A 14,668-nucleotide genomic window follows, 5' to 3' on the forward strand; every position below is an offset into this window, starting at 1 on the left:
TCAGCCAGTTTGTTAATCACTATAAAATCACAGCTACCGTCCAAGTTTTTGCTGTTATTTTGCTGTTAGTCCATCTCTATGTTAGTATGTCACATACTGTAACTTTACAAAGACAGTCTTACTGTCCTGTTTTCATGATTTTGAAGTCAAACATCAACAACACATCTTCTTGTAGCATGTATACAAAGCCATTAGAAAGACATTAATCAGAACATTACTGTATGTGTACATCTACATAATTTTAATGATTTAATGTCATAATATTTGTTTTTGTTTTTGCTATGAACTTAATATTAATCCTTATTTTACCCTTTATTCCTGCGTCTCCTAGACTTTCCCAAGTTACTGATTCATTTGAATGTTTTGTATGTGAATTGTAATTCAGTCTTCGTGCCTTGTTCATGTTTCACTCTGGTGTTTAAATCGTATGAAGACACATAGAATAGAGCATCTTGGTGTTTTAATGATGATTTAGCATAGTGTATACTGCACCTGGAATGGAATGACAAGGTTGACAGTGTCTCCAACTTTCCTGATGAGAGTCTGGCGGAGATTTCTCGGGAGCCAAATTTTAGGGCGTTCTGTGAAAGAAGAAAACACAGAATAAGAAGCATGACGGGGACTGGAAAATGGAGGAAGCTCAGGACTCAAGGGTGAGTTTTACTGAGCAGGGAGTTGTCAAAAGTATCAAATCTACAAATACTCACGCATTATCTCTCTGATGGTGACGGGCTGAGCCAGAGTCGCAGGAGTACTGGGTCCTGCCATGTTGTAGGCTCGCACACGGAACTGCAGCTTGTCTCCGGTTGTGAGATCCCTGATGACCAGCGATGTCCTCTCAGTCAGACCTTGAATGGCTGGTATCCATTCATCTGCTGTGACCAGAAAAACACACAACTAATTAAAACGGCATGATTCACTTAAGTGCAAACGTTACATAGGAAGCAGAGTTTAAAAATACACAGATGGAAGTTAATCTGAGTCTCTGTTTTGTTAGCATATCATCAGATGTTTGTTGTGTATACAGTGGTGGCTGATGATAGAAACAACGGTAAGACATCTGAAGTAGATAATTCCAGTCATTACAAAGGGCTAATGTGATCGTATGATCACCATGCTGTCGGCCTAGAGGCAAGAAAGATGTCTCAGGCATTCATGTAAACTGACATGTTGAAAATAGCATGAAAGCACTAAACTTTCATGAGGTTTAAGATTAATTGTAAAACTTATGTCTGTAGCCTGCTACAGCTTTAGTTTACGATTCTTTTTAGGCTTGTAGATTACATCATGTAACAGTAAAGCTACACAAATTGTCCAGAAAAAATGTAAAGTTGTTGTGTATTTTTATTGTAATAGATATTACACACATATGTATTATAAGCATATAGTGTTTTAATTGCTGTCTTTTTGTTTTTTTGTTGCCATTTTTGCCTTTATTAGATAGCTGTTAATATGGATGCAGGAAACAAAGATAGAGAGAGTGAGATCAGTTGTAAGCTTCGCTTCGGTTAACTGATTGTTGTATATAAAGTTTCATGATATGTGCCACCAAAAAAACCCTTTCTTATCATATGCATGCAGGCGCGTGGCTCCAGCACTTACTGCCCTCCTTGCAGTACTCAATCCCATAACCCTCGAGTTCAGTCGAGCCGATCCTCTCAGGCCGCCGCCACTTCAGCGAGATGGAAGTGTCAGTGATGTCGTCGACGCACAGTCCGATGGGCTCACTTGTAGGGGCTGAGAGTGAGGCAGAGGGCAAATGTGCTCTGTTATTCAGTTAAAGCATTACTGAAATAAATTAATTACTGAAAAAGTGGAAGAACGTGATCAGGAATTAACAAATTATGTAAAGTAAAAAAAACAACTCAAAAAACCTTAGTAATGGCAAACAGCGCTCCATTCTATCAACACAATCCATTGCAACAATACATTTGTCACAGCAGCAGCAGTCTGAACTGAATAATCACTTCATACAGTATCTTCATGAACTGACAAATAAAGAATGAAACTGAGAGTCTCAATTAGTGCATGAGTACAGCGGAATAAACAGAAAAGAGATCAAACAGGCAACAAAACACACACCCACACATACAAGCACATCCAAATGTTGCTACTGTAATGAATTGCAGGGCACAGTGGTAAACTCCACCAAGTTGTTTTAAGGTGGAATGAGCAGCAATAACTTGTACTTTTTCCATCAGCTTGCTATTTTCAATTGAACTTTTACTTACAGAAATGCTATCAGGGTAAGGCAGCAATTTAGTCGATTTGTTGGATAATTGAGCCAATTAAAGGGGAATGAGTGTGATCTGGACAAAACCCAGAATGTTTGTACTTGGTTAAATTGGCCTGATGTCTACTTTTTCAGTCCACCCAATCTTAAATATGCAGTCATTGCAAATACAGTTGATGTATTGTAGTTGTTTATCATATTTGGTAAACTTGTAATTAGTTTTGATTGGGTAAGAGGCATCAACTGCAACTGGTGAATCAGGCCCTGTGCTTGTTTTTCTGAGAAACCAGTTACAGTTAACATTTGTATAACTATAAAAATTGTATAACTATACTATGTAACTTAACAACAGTCCGCTTGATCCTGGAGATAGTGCTAATTCAAATAACAACAAAGACAATATTAATTTCAAATATTTGTGGTTGTGTTATCACTTATGAAAACAGTATGTTAGCCTGTCAGCCTGTTTATGTCATTCTGGGAAAGATGAGCTGTCTGATTGACCTGGAGTTCACGGCAGGGCTGAAGTTTTACTGCCTGCTGTACTTTCTGTCCCGCAGGGATGAAATTACATGATGTTTGAATTCAATGTCTTTGGTTCATCAGCTACTTCTCATGCATTGTTTTCAGAACACAGAACGGTCAAAAGGAGAGACTTTTTCCAAGTAAAAAGCAAATAATAAAGCAATATTATTATTACAGTGTTATGGAATTATGGAGGGGGAAAAAGATGTCTAACTCACTGCTAATAGACATAAATAATGGTCATGGAATACTAATACTAATTATTTTGTGTGAGACTAAAGTGAAACTAATCCAGTGGCATGACATTTTAAATCTTAAGGAATAATAATGACACATTAAAACTGCCTCTACTGATTCATAATATCAAACACAGTGTGTTAGCCACTCAGATGGCTACTTTAGCACTAATGATTCATTTGTCATGTTGAGGCAAAAGTGTTTGCACACCTGGAGCAGTGACCTCCACCAGCAAATTAGTGCAGCTTGGCTTGAAACAAGTAAAGCAAAGGGAAATGTTATCCCACAAAACACCAACAAAAAAACCCAATCATGTACAGTGATTCAAGTTATTAACACTCAGTCAATCAAAGCTTGGTCTCTCTGGCAAAACTAAGAACAAAGAAGCTAAGAACATCTCATTGTTCCGAGGTTATATTTAGTCAACCATATATTTCCCATTCTTGCAACAATCTTTTGACCACATAAGGACAGAGTTGAATTTTAGTTGTGGCCTCAGCATCACAACGGAAAAGACTCAGCGACTCAGGGAACACCTGTAAGAGGTCAAGGATTGTGTAGAAAGTCACAGCAGCAGGGGCTGTTCAAAGGCTTTAGAAATTCAGGGTAGTCTGGCAAAAATTAAATTCAGATGTCTTTTTAAAGCAAATACAGATTGTGATGGGACACTTGCAACATCAACAGCATGATTACTAAACCATGCTTAGCACTTTCAAACAAGTACACCACCAAAAAATGAGGGTCTGGAATACGCGGCCAATTTTCCCATTACTGTCATTCCCGTATAAACGCGATTAAATTTAATTTCTACTATTAATACTTCTAAAACACTACATGATAATCCAACATCTCAAAAATAAGTAATGCCTTCTACCAACAGGTTGTGGCTCTGGCTCTGGTTCAGCAGCAGGAACGGGCTCCCCAGGGGTCTCTTCTGCCGGGGGACCACTTTCTGTTGGGGGAACACCCTCTGCTGGTGGTGTCTCATTCTCAGCTGGAGCTCTCTCTTCCCCGCTGGGGGCTGCCTCTGCAGGGGCGGCTTCTGGTGGTTCACTGCTGGCTTCTGGTTGCTGTTCTACCTCAAGAGGTGGAGGTGTCCCTGTCTCAGGCTTGCTGGCTTCAACCTGTGCTGGTTCCACAGGTTTCTCTTCTTCCGCAGGCTTCTTCTCAGCTGTCTTTGGAAGTTTAGGCTTTGTCATTCTTTCTCAGTGTTTAGCAGTCCTGCTGCTGATTGAAGATGTTGTTTGTACTTGTCAGCCTCTTCTGTGAAATGCCTTGCTCTAACCTATGCTCTCATTCTCTCTCGCACAAACATAGTCTCTTGTTCTCTCTAAAAATGTCCTTGCTGTAGTGACAACAATGCTTCCTCTGGAGCAGCATCCACAGTAGCATGAACCCCTCTGTGTTAAGCAGCTGGTCCCAGCAGAGCCGAGTGCTTCCAGGCCATTATTTATAGAGAGGGATGCCACAGATAGTTTCCTAATCAGCTGTCTTACAAGCTATTGGCCATCTGGACACAGTGATGTTCTTTCTTAAATCAACAAGTGGAGAATAAGATGGTAGTTTGAAAAAAACAGTGATAGACTAAAAGACAATCCAAACTTGACCCCTGCTTTATAGGATACTGTCAGGCTAGTAAGATCATCACATTTTACTAGACTGGTTGCAGACCTCTGGATCACTGAAGACACCTGTGATTTGTTCAGCAATTCATAAGGAAGGAAGTCAAACCAAATGGCAATTCAGTCTGATTATCAGGCTGACATCCCAACAAAATAGAGTGTCCAGGTTTTGTTGTATGTTTACTGGTCCCTGCTGCACATACTTTCTTTGACGTTGAAAATGACTGTAAGCATTTTAGTCTTATAACATTAAGACTAAAAGAAAATAATCTTTAAGTGACTCAAATTTTGAACCATGTTGAGTTTTGTATGTCTAAACAAATGAACCTATAATAAGCGAGCAACAATCAAAGTTTATAAAACATCTTTAGGTACTATTTATTATGAGTTTAACCCTCAAAGCCCAGTTAATCTGCTTGAGCAGGACTGTGTCGGTGTGGTTTGATCAAATTTGAGTTATTTCAAACATCAAAGTTGTTTCAGGTCTTGTGTAGTTCTATTGCAAATATGAACAAATGTTATATGAAGCCTTTTGTGACTCCAGAGGGAGCTCTGACAGTGTTACGGGAGTGCAGTGCTTAGTTGGTTGAGTCTTCTGTCAAACATCAGGACCAATAGGGGTTCAGTGTCTTCCTCAAAGACAGTTCAATATACTGACAGCCTGGGACTAACCGTGCTCTACCTGAGCTCTTCTTTAACAACTAAATGAACACTGTATGACTGGTGTTTTACTTTCCTGTCATCTGGTACACAACATTTGTACTGTACAGTGTTAACCAATCTAGTCCATGCAGTGATGTAACAGACATGGCAATGGGGCAGTGGATAACACAGCTGCCTTTGGTGTGGGAGACTCTGGTCCGATCCCCACTGTGATACATTCACCAGTGTTGTCCCTGAGCAAGACACTTAACCCCTAGTTGCACCAGAGGTGTGCAACCTCTGACATAAGTAGCAATTGTAAGTTGCTTTGGAAAAAAGCGTCAGCTAAATCAATAATTATTATACATGCACAGCTTCATGACTTATTACTCAGAAATTACAGACTTCTTGAATAACAATAAACAAATAGCAAACTAATAGCAAAAATGACCCCGTCCTGTCATGACCACAAGTCAATCAGGCCCCATAACCTAAGTGAAACCTTAGACTGACCAAATCAGGCATGACAAAACCTCAGGGTCATCAAAAGATACATATGTCAACTTGATCTGAGTCTACCATCGATCATCCAGATAAAAATCATCAATCAACATCTTCATGGTAGTGTAGTGTAGCAAGTGCACAAATATGAATCTTTGTTTCATCTACTGATAAATGCATAATCTATTATGGAATCCTTTCACTGAATATGCAGTGGAGCAAATGTCTGAAAATTATTAACTGAACTGAAGCAAGTTGGATAAGAGTTGGTTTAAACCTGCTGGACTCACCGACTGGCACAAAAGGCTGTGAAGCTGGACTGTGACGAGACATGCCAATGCTATTGACAGCATACACTCGCATCTCATACGCCACTCCTTCAATCATCCGCTTGGCTTCATAAGTTGTTTCAGGATAAGGGTCAAAGTTCAGTCTCATCCACCTGTAGCTCTTTATCTTCTTTCTCTCCAGCACATAGCCTGAGAATTAAAATGGACGCAAATGATTTTGCTGGCTTCCATGTTGTATCAACTGGGCTCGTCAGGACAATAAAGGAGGATGCCATTTCCAAATAATTCAAAACATATGAAGCATTTTAATGTGTTTTTGTTTTTTACCAATAACTGGCTGTCCACCATCAAACAGAGGGGGATCCCACTGGACAACACAGGAGTCCTCTCCCACGCTGAGGATTTTGAGAGCCTGGGGAGGATCTGGAACATCTGGGGGAATACATTACAATCACAGTTTTTTTTCATATTTTTTCAATTCATTCACCTCCTTCTCATCAGACCCAGGCCCAGTTTAAACCCAGCAGAAGTCCTTTCCTCATCACACCCAGATCTTTAGCATTTCTAGACTCCCTCGGGGCACCACTACGACTTCACCGCCCCTTTTAATACCATATCATTATGATGGGCTCTAAGTCTTTTCACATTTCTAATATTCATTGTACACATGCCAAATAATAATTGTTCATGCAAATTGAGACTCTCCTGTCCTGATTGAACTGCTCTCATTAAAATGAACAGGTGGAGCTCTGTCTTACCGACAACTTTTACGTTAATATCTGCAGTGTCCTCCCCAGCGGGGTTTCGAACAACAACGGAGTAGATTCCCTCATCCTGCCTCTCGGCCCCCTCGATGGTGAAGATGCAGTGTCCTTTGGTGGTTTCGACATGGACCCTACCATCTCCCTCGGTGACCATCTGCGTGTATCAGAGCAGAGTTACTAGACTGGATTGTGTGCGTGGAGAATCTTTTAGTCTCCTCTCACTCTTAACTGATTGATAGTTCCGTTGCACATATGACAGGTAAAGATGCTGGTACAGTAGATGTAGTAGAGGCATACAAACATCATGTAACTGTCACTAGAGATGATAAACATAACACTTTCCAACACAAAGTTTATTGAAGGAAATAATGCTTTTCAAAGTCAGCAGCACATGCTGATTTAAACACACAACTCAAGGTGTCAATTAATAAAGTGGCCATAAAAAATATACTTCCTGCCCAGTTTCCTTTGACCTGTCTCTGTCTGTGGGAGGATTGAGAACATGCTCTTACCTTACTGACATAGGCCGATACTGAGTAACACCACATGCAGTTTTTTTTACCTTAGTGCTATGTGAAACTGAGACATAAAAGCAAAACACACATGTACAGAGAAAGCCAGTGGAGAACTTCTTATTTTTATCTGCTTGTTGTTGTTACTGCTGCAGCTTGTTCTTTTTCCAGGGTGGTAAAGTAGTAAATCAATAAAACAAACAAACTGTTCAGTGAAGTAGTTCAAGATCAATTCTTTTGATTTGTTTTGATGGCTGTGCACATCATCTTTTCACAACTCAAGTGGCAACACAATTGCAACACAGGGGGAATTGCATGTAGACTGCAACTTCTCCACTGGCTACATTTCTGCATCCAGTACACCACAGGTGAGTTTATTGTTTTCTTTTTTTTCCAAGGACACGACGGCAATGCTCTCAATATACTGACTTAGATTTCAGAGCCAGAATACTACAAACAGGCATATGTTCGTACGGGACATGCAGACTTACATCCCTATCCTTCAGGGTCCAAGAGGATGTTGGTCCTCCCTTCCTCCCTTCTCCATCATGTTTTACAGAACTAGCCTACATTTGAGCAGAGCAAAGCAGTAAAAGCCAAAGGGGATAGAGAGGGCTTGTGACCTCGCTTCCTCCTCAACTCAAAGACCAGCGTGCTGGTAGGCATCATTGATTGACGTTGGTTAAAGCATGTTAGTATCCCAGCCAAATGTATCAGCAGGCCTGAAAGCATTAGGTGTCATAACATCAATACAGCACTAACCTGTGAATCAGAATCAGAACTGTTAGCGTGTTAGCTTTTATTATATTAGAACTGTACCACATATTGTTTAAATATGCCAACGTTGTTTTTGAATGTTACATGCAGCATTAGTAAGGCTTTCAAGTATATTGTTAATGTTTAATTATTAGTCATTGCTTTTACAGTAAGCCTCAGATTTCAGACCTCACCTACAGTGCGCACCGTGGTGGATGTCAGACGGTGTGTTGCTGATTACTAACACAAGTCTAATTGTCAGTTTTACCTTTTCTCCTTTGGTCCAGACCACTGTGGGAGCAGGGTCTCCAGTAATAGGAACATCCAGGCGCAGTTTGTTGCCGGCCACCACCACAATGGTTGAGTCGGCAGTGCGACCCATACAGTCCAGGTGGATCTTAGGAGGATCTTAGAAGATGAGAGAAAGAGTTCAAATGAACAAGTACCCTTGCATTTTAGCTGGTTTAGGCTGCATGCTACAAGAGAGTAATTTTGCTGTACCTTGACGTGGCACGTAATCGATCTTCACCTCTAGGGAAAAGAGAAGTGTAAATCTTTAAGAAAAAAAAGTAAAATTTTCACTTATGAGGCTAAAAAGTAACAGTGTCAATATTACCCAAGAAGTTGAGTTTGGCAGAAAGGTTGAACGCATGGCCATCTGGCACAAAAGTGTAGTCTCCCTCATCCTCTGGTTTGACGTCATCGATGGTCAGCTTGTGGATCCTGAAAGTTTTCAAAACTTTAGTTCGCGGGACAGAATACATGCAGTATATTTAACATGTGTAAAAGTGTCCTCACCTGCCAATATGTGTGATATTTATTCTGGCATCAGACTTGACTTCTACACCATTCTTGTACCAGGTTCCCCTCACACTCTCATCTGACACCTCGCACTTAAACACCGCCTGATCCTTTGCCTTCACTGTGAGGTCTGCAATGCTCTGGTATACCTCCAGTTCTTTCTCTACACAGTCAGAAAAACACAGGCTTCAGGCCTTCAGACTTCAGAGTAGGTGCTACTGTATGAGACGGTGGAAAAAGATGCAACAAGATGATGGTGTGTGAAGATAATGTGATAAAAAAAAAAGAGATGCAGCTACTGTATGTGAGGATAATATGGTAATAATATGTTCGAGAGTGAGCTGTTTATTATCTTTGTGTGGCCTTTGTGTGTTGTATCTTAGCAACAGACACAAGCGATATAGTTAATTGCATTCATGGTACAAAATAAAGTGGGAGGATATGAAGACCAGGATCTTCAGGCTATTACTGTACAAGAAATAACGTACACAGGAGTTATTAAAGTTGTCCCAAAGAAATTGTTATCTGGGCGAGATAACTCACACCACGCTCCTTGAAAAGGTTGCAGGAGTTTTATGTCGGCTGGCTGCCAGTGGGGGCAAATAAGGTGGGAATGGCATTATAATGGGAGTTCTGCTGTGGACTGAGGTGTTGATCCCAGTTGCATGATGGCAGTTGGTAATTCTTGGCAGGCTCTGTGTTCAATTAACAGGCCAGATAAACTTAACTGGGCCGAGAGCAGGAACAAAGGTCAGGTTTAGAGCTACACACAACAACCCCTGGGATACACATTTGGTTCTACAGGAAAACACAGAAAAGGTCATTGATGGCTGTCATGAGATGATTAAAATGTTTTTTTGGTTCATAATGAACACTCTGTGTGCTAATAGTACTAAGATGAAATGGATACTAGGTAGTGAAAAAAAAAGAGAGTGAAACTAGCTGGGGTATTCGTGTCTATATTTTGCCTACATCCATGAGCGGATGAATTTGAACCGTCCTCACCAATCATTTCTAGATCACCTGTGGATTGAAATTAACCTGCAAAACATGCTACATCTCAAATATACTAAAAACCATCAAGTTTTTGAAGAAATTTCAAAATCTGACTGCTATGTAAGAATCTGAGTGCAGATCTTTCATCGGCATCACCATGCTGTTGTTACTTGGTACTAGAGGGAAGTCTAGTAATAAAACATACTTTAAAACCTCAACTTACTCTTAAAAAATAAAGACTTAATTTTCTACTCACATAGAAGCAAAAGAAATATGAGTATAAGGAAAGTACCTATAGAGAAAGTGTGACACATTATTTTAAGAAAGATTAAATCAATGAAACAGAAAACAAAGACAGGTGAAACAAAGACCACAGAGAGAAAACATGTCACTTGTGCAGACCTGTGTCCTTCAGGTGAAATATGGTCCACGTCTTCTAACTTTAGCTGGCATTTGGACTTGCGTACACTGCAGTAACCTTGTCAGAATGATGCAGGCAATGGCAAGAGACACTATATCCCAAAAATAGACAGCATGCCAGGAGTGGCAAGGCCACAAGACTATTGCTGGGGTATGAGAATGTACACTTGTTCATGTGTGTTCATCACTCACAAAAGTGGTTCATACTGTACTCATCACACGCATGACTGACACTCACCCTGCACCAGGAGTTCAGCCATGGACTCGCCGCCATTTGTTTTAACCTTGTAGTGTCCGCAGTCTTCCTTCGTGGCCTCATTGATGATCAGGAAATGTTTGCACCCGTCCTTCTTGAAGCGATACTTGAAAGACTCATCTCTTGTCAATTCCACACCGTCTTTCTCCCTGCACAGAAATTCACACAGCAACCAAAATAATTTTGATTAATGGTCGTATTTAAACGTCGGTGCAGGTCTTTAATGATCTGGTAGATATTTCAAACATCATATGACACCCATGCTTGGACTAGATACATAATTGTAACACCCTAGAGAAGTGGTTTACTTGATATAGTAGGTTTATATATATTTAGTATATTAGATTTATCACTGATACTGTGCAAAGATTTTTTAATAAAAGCCCATACGCTTTTGCCGAAATGTCTCCTTCAGGACAATGCTGATGTGATCTTTTCATTGAGGTGATAATTAACATGCCACAGTATGTCACTGAGCCAGTGCCCTGTATGTTTACATGACAAGCTCAAATGCCATCTGCTGGGTGTCAGAGTGATGGGCACTGCAAGTGACTGAAAAGTAGCTTAATTCTACTTGTTTTGATTTGATTTGGTGGTAGTTAACATTTATCATTTGTCAATCCAACCATGGCTCATTGATTTTATAGCCATTGTTTTTAGTATGTCAGCAACAACACCTAACTACTGTAACTGAACCTTTATGGGGTACATTTTGCTAGTTTGATTTGCATGGCTGTCAGCTTTACCATAGGGATTTATGATCCAATATGATGATAATGGAGCTCCTAACAGACAGTTGATTTGTGAGTGTAAAGAAGAAAATCTAACCATTTAACATTGGCTCCTTCCTCTGAGACTTCACACTCTAACTCCACCCGCTCACCCTTCATGACCATCTGATCCTCCAGATTATTTACAATCAGGACCGGAGGCTCTGCAGAAAACAGATGACAGATGAAGATTGAACCGCAATTCTTAATCTTGATCATTTATATTTTCTGTATTTGTTATGTTGTAATTGTCCTAAAAACTTTAAATACCTTTAACAAAAAGCTCAGTGGTGCATTTTTCCTCTCCCACCACACAGCAATATGCTGCATCGTCAGCCAAGGAGCAGTGGTTTATGGTGAGGTAGCGCATGTTGCCAACACTCTCAAAGATGAACCTTGACAAAGACCAGGAAGATTTTTACACAATATATATATAGTAGGAATTTAAGTTTTTAATACAGTATTTTATAAAGTACAGTATTGTGGCATATACGTAATTTTTCAGAAAGATTCATTCTAAGACAAGTTGAAAACATGTAGGTGAAAATGATTTGCTCTTGGACACTTACTTGCTAGTGATGTAATGAAAAAACAAGGATGGAGTTCATCCATATATTGATAAAAGCAGGTGCAAAAGAGAAACAGAGAGAAAAGAGAAAAAGTTCACAAACTTAATCAAGGATTGCTGCTGTATTTGTTGAATGCTTCATGCACAGGCACATCATGTCTATCTATCTATGTATCTATGTATCTATTTATGTATGTATGTATGTATGTATGTATCTATCTATCTATCTATCTATCTTCTTTCTAAATTCTAACCTTCCAGTTGGTTGAATTTCTTTTCCGTTCTTCAGCCATTTCACCTCAACATCTGGATTGGCGACCTCAACGGCCAGTTTTATTTTATGTCCCTTAGTCACTTGATAAGCAGGATCCAACTTTTTGTGGAAAGCTACGTTTCAGAAAGGTTAGACATACAATAATCAGTAACAATTAGGTCTATGCTTCACATTTGGTTAAAATCAGATCTTATTATAAGGTCTGCACAAACCTGCACTTTTCTTCTCTTCTTTCTTCATCTTCTTCAGTCTCTTCAGCATGCCTCTCAGGTCAGTAATGCCATACTGGAAAGCAAGCTTCTGATATTCTGAAGATGGAGCATTTTTAAGAATCTCCCACACGTCCACGTCAGGCTCTGAACTCACCTGCACAGCACTAATCCATGTAAACCACCCAGAGAAAATATGTTAAAACCACAGAGTTTACAATTTGCATTATTGCAGTTTTTCTCAGTCGCTTTGGTGCATTTCTCTGTTCAGAATTGAAATTCTCAAAACTAATTGTTCAACCTCCACATCATCTTGTCACTTGTGCACATCATAAAAGCACTTTCTCATTGTTTTAAACAAATTGCAAATGACTTGACACACTGATGCAAATGATTATGTACAGTTGTCTGCTGTTTCCTACATTATCAATTGCTTATGCCCTGCTGATCACAATGAATTATACCAGTCTCTGTTGAATAATCTTACCCCCCAAAACATCTAGGCATAAGTTCATTGCATTAGTCACTACATGCAAAATGGTTGAACACGTTATCAAAAATCAAAGTTAAAATACTTTATTCATATCCTTTGCCTACAAGTATATAGCTAAACGAAATGTTGTTTCTTAAGGACCATAAACAAAGTAAGAATAGACCACAACAACATCACAATAGCAACACTCATACCAATACTCAATACCAGTAAACAGTAACAATACACAGTGAGCAGTAATATATATAGATAGACATTCTATACATGTCTATTAGAATTTTTTTGTAAATGTGTAAACCTGAATTGATGAAGATATCTGTTGTGCTGTGGAAGAGAATCTGTGATATAAAAGACCGGAATGTCAGCCAAAGGGGTGTATCCCATGCGACAGTCCTGTTTCTTTCTTTTCTTTTTCTCTTTCTGTTATATTGACAAGATGGCTAAACATTTTGACTTGCTTGTTCATAAACAAGACACAAGGACTTGTCGTTCTGATGGCACTGACAAGTTCAATGACATATAGATTTGCTTTTGAGAGATAGACTAAGGATTTTGAGCAAGTTATGGGCTTCTGCAGGTAAACCACTGTGTTGTACCTGTTTCGAGAAATGCACTTACTGTTTAGCAAATGTTAAGGATGATTCGAGAAATGCACCAAAGCAATGAGAAAAACTGTAATATGGACTAAAGGAAGTAGGCTATAAGAGAGGTGCAGTTAGTAACATTTGGTAATACTTCATTAACAGATGACTACTCATTATCACTTATTTTTTATGATTACAACAATAATGAATAACTAAAAAGCAACTGATGATTAGTCAACTTCATACATTGTTTACTAATTTATAGTATTTAAAATGGTCAGTAGGTTGATCATGTAAACTAAAAACTAATTATTCTTAACTATTTTTGTTCTATTTATTTTATTTATTCTACCTAATTACACTGTGTTTTTCACACAAACATTTTCATTTCTTGCATGAGCCAAACATTTTACAATATAAATGCCTGGTTTTGATAATGCTGATTTATACCTCTTCCCTTTCATCTTACAGCCATTTGTTATTTTGTGTGGTCCTGCACTTCAAAAAGTCCTCCTCCTCCTCTCTCCCTCTCACTAGTTTATGTGTTTCTACCACACCTGTCCACTAGGTGCCCTAATCACCTAACAGCTTTCACCTAACATTTGATTCCAAGTTCCCCTTCGAGGGAACTCGAACTGCGTCGGTTACGACACTATGGGAACGCCTCTAGGCGAAGCAGGTCTGAACGTGAATGAAATCACTCCAATCCTATTGGCTTGTTGCTAGAACGGTAAGGTGTGACGGAATAACCGGAGGAGTATAAAGCACACCTGTACACACTCATCATTAGCTTTTTTTTTATTCAGCAGGCGCTCTGTATGTTGTTTGAAGAAAGCTCCAGTCCTACAAGCAGTATGTCTTACCTGAAGAAAAAGTCTACCAGCATGTCCGGCAACCAGATGTACAGAAGGTGTGTTTTTTCTTGCCCTCGGTACATCACGGATGGAGATTCTCATGAGATGTATGTCTCATGTTTGGGGATGGAGCACGCACGGGCAGCTCTCGAGGGGGATGCCTGCGCCCGTTGCGAAGCCCTTTCCGTGCGGGTACTGAGGTACAGCATGGCTCTCTTTTCCGAGGATGGCCGGATGTGTTTTCCCCGTGGCGCGGGCCCTGCGGCCGCTGAGGCGGCCCGGCGGCTTCACTCATGGGTTCACAGCGTGATCTGTCGGAGGATTTCGGGACGGCTGAGGCTTTTTCCCGACCTTCATCCGC

The 14,668-nt window shown here is 39.8% G+C and overlaps 1 protein-coding gene across 1 annotated transcript in view; it reads right to left on the bottom strand.

Annotated features, from left to right (window-relative positions):
- mybpc3 (myosin binding protein C3) overlaps positions 1–14,668 on the bottom strand; it is a 36,747-nt gene that overhangs the window by 5,788 nt on the left and 16,291 nt on the right. Inside the window, exons 10-26 of the mRNA XM_046032028.1 lie at positions 12,380–12,543; positions 12,148–12,280; positions 11,895–11,897; positions 11,596–11,720; positions 11,384–11,489; positions 10,538–10,704; positions 8,881–9,046; positions 8,699–8,805; positions 8,584–8,613; positions 8,351–8,490; positions 7,818–7,892; positions 6,809–6,968; positions 6,378–6,482; positions 6,051–6,239; positions 1,603–1,737; positions 708–875; positions 493–581 (exon numbers count right to left, since the gene is read on the bottom strand). Of these exons, the coding sequence (XP_045887984.1) occupies positions 493–581; positions 708–875; positions 1,603–1,737; positions 6,051–6,239; positions 6,378–6,482; positions 6,809–6,968; positions 7,818–7,892; positions 8,351–8,490; positions 8,584–8,613; positions 8,699–8,805; positions 8,881–9,046; positions 10,538–10,704; positions 11,384–11,489; positions 11,596–11,720; positions 11,895–11,897; positions 12,148–12,280; positions 12,380–12,543 (2,062 nt within the window). The remainder of the gene's footprint in view (positions 1–492; positions 582–707; positions 876–1,602; positions 1,738–6,050; positions 6,240–6,377; positions 6,483–6,808; positions 6,969–7,817; positions 7,893–8,350; positions 8,491–8,583; positions 8,614–8,698; positions 8,806–8,880; positions 9,047–10,537; positions 10,705–11,383; positions 11,490–11,595; positions 11,721–11,894; positions 11,898–12,147; positions 12,281–12,379; positions 12,544–14,668) is intronic.

The sequence above is a fragment of the Micropterus dolomieu genome, linkage group LG20 (genome assembly GCF_021292245.1).
Source record: "Micropterus dolomieu isolate WLL.071019.BEF.003 ecotype Adirondacks linkage group LG20, ASM2129224v1, whole genome shotgun sequence".
Lineage (NCBI taxonomy): Eukaryota > Metazoa > Chordata > Actinopteri > Centrarchiformes > Centrarchidae > Micropterus > Micropterus dolomieu.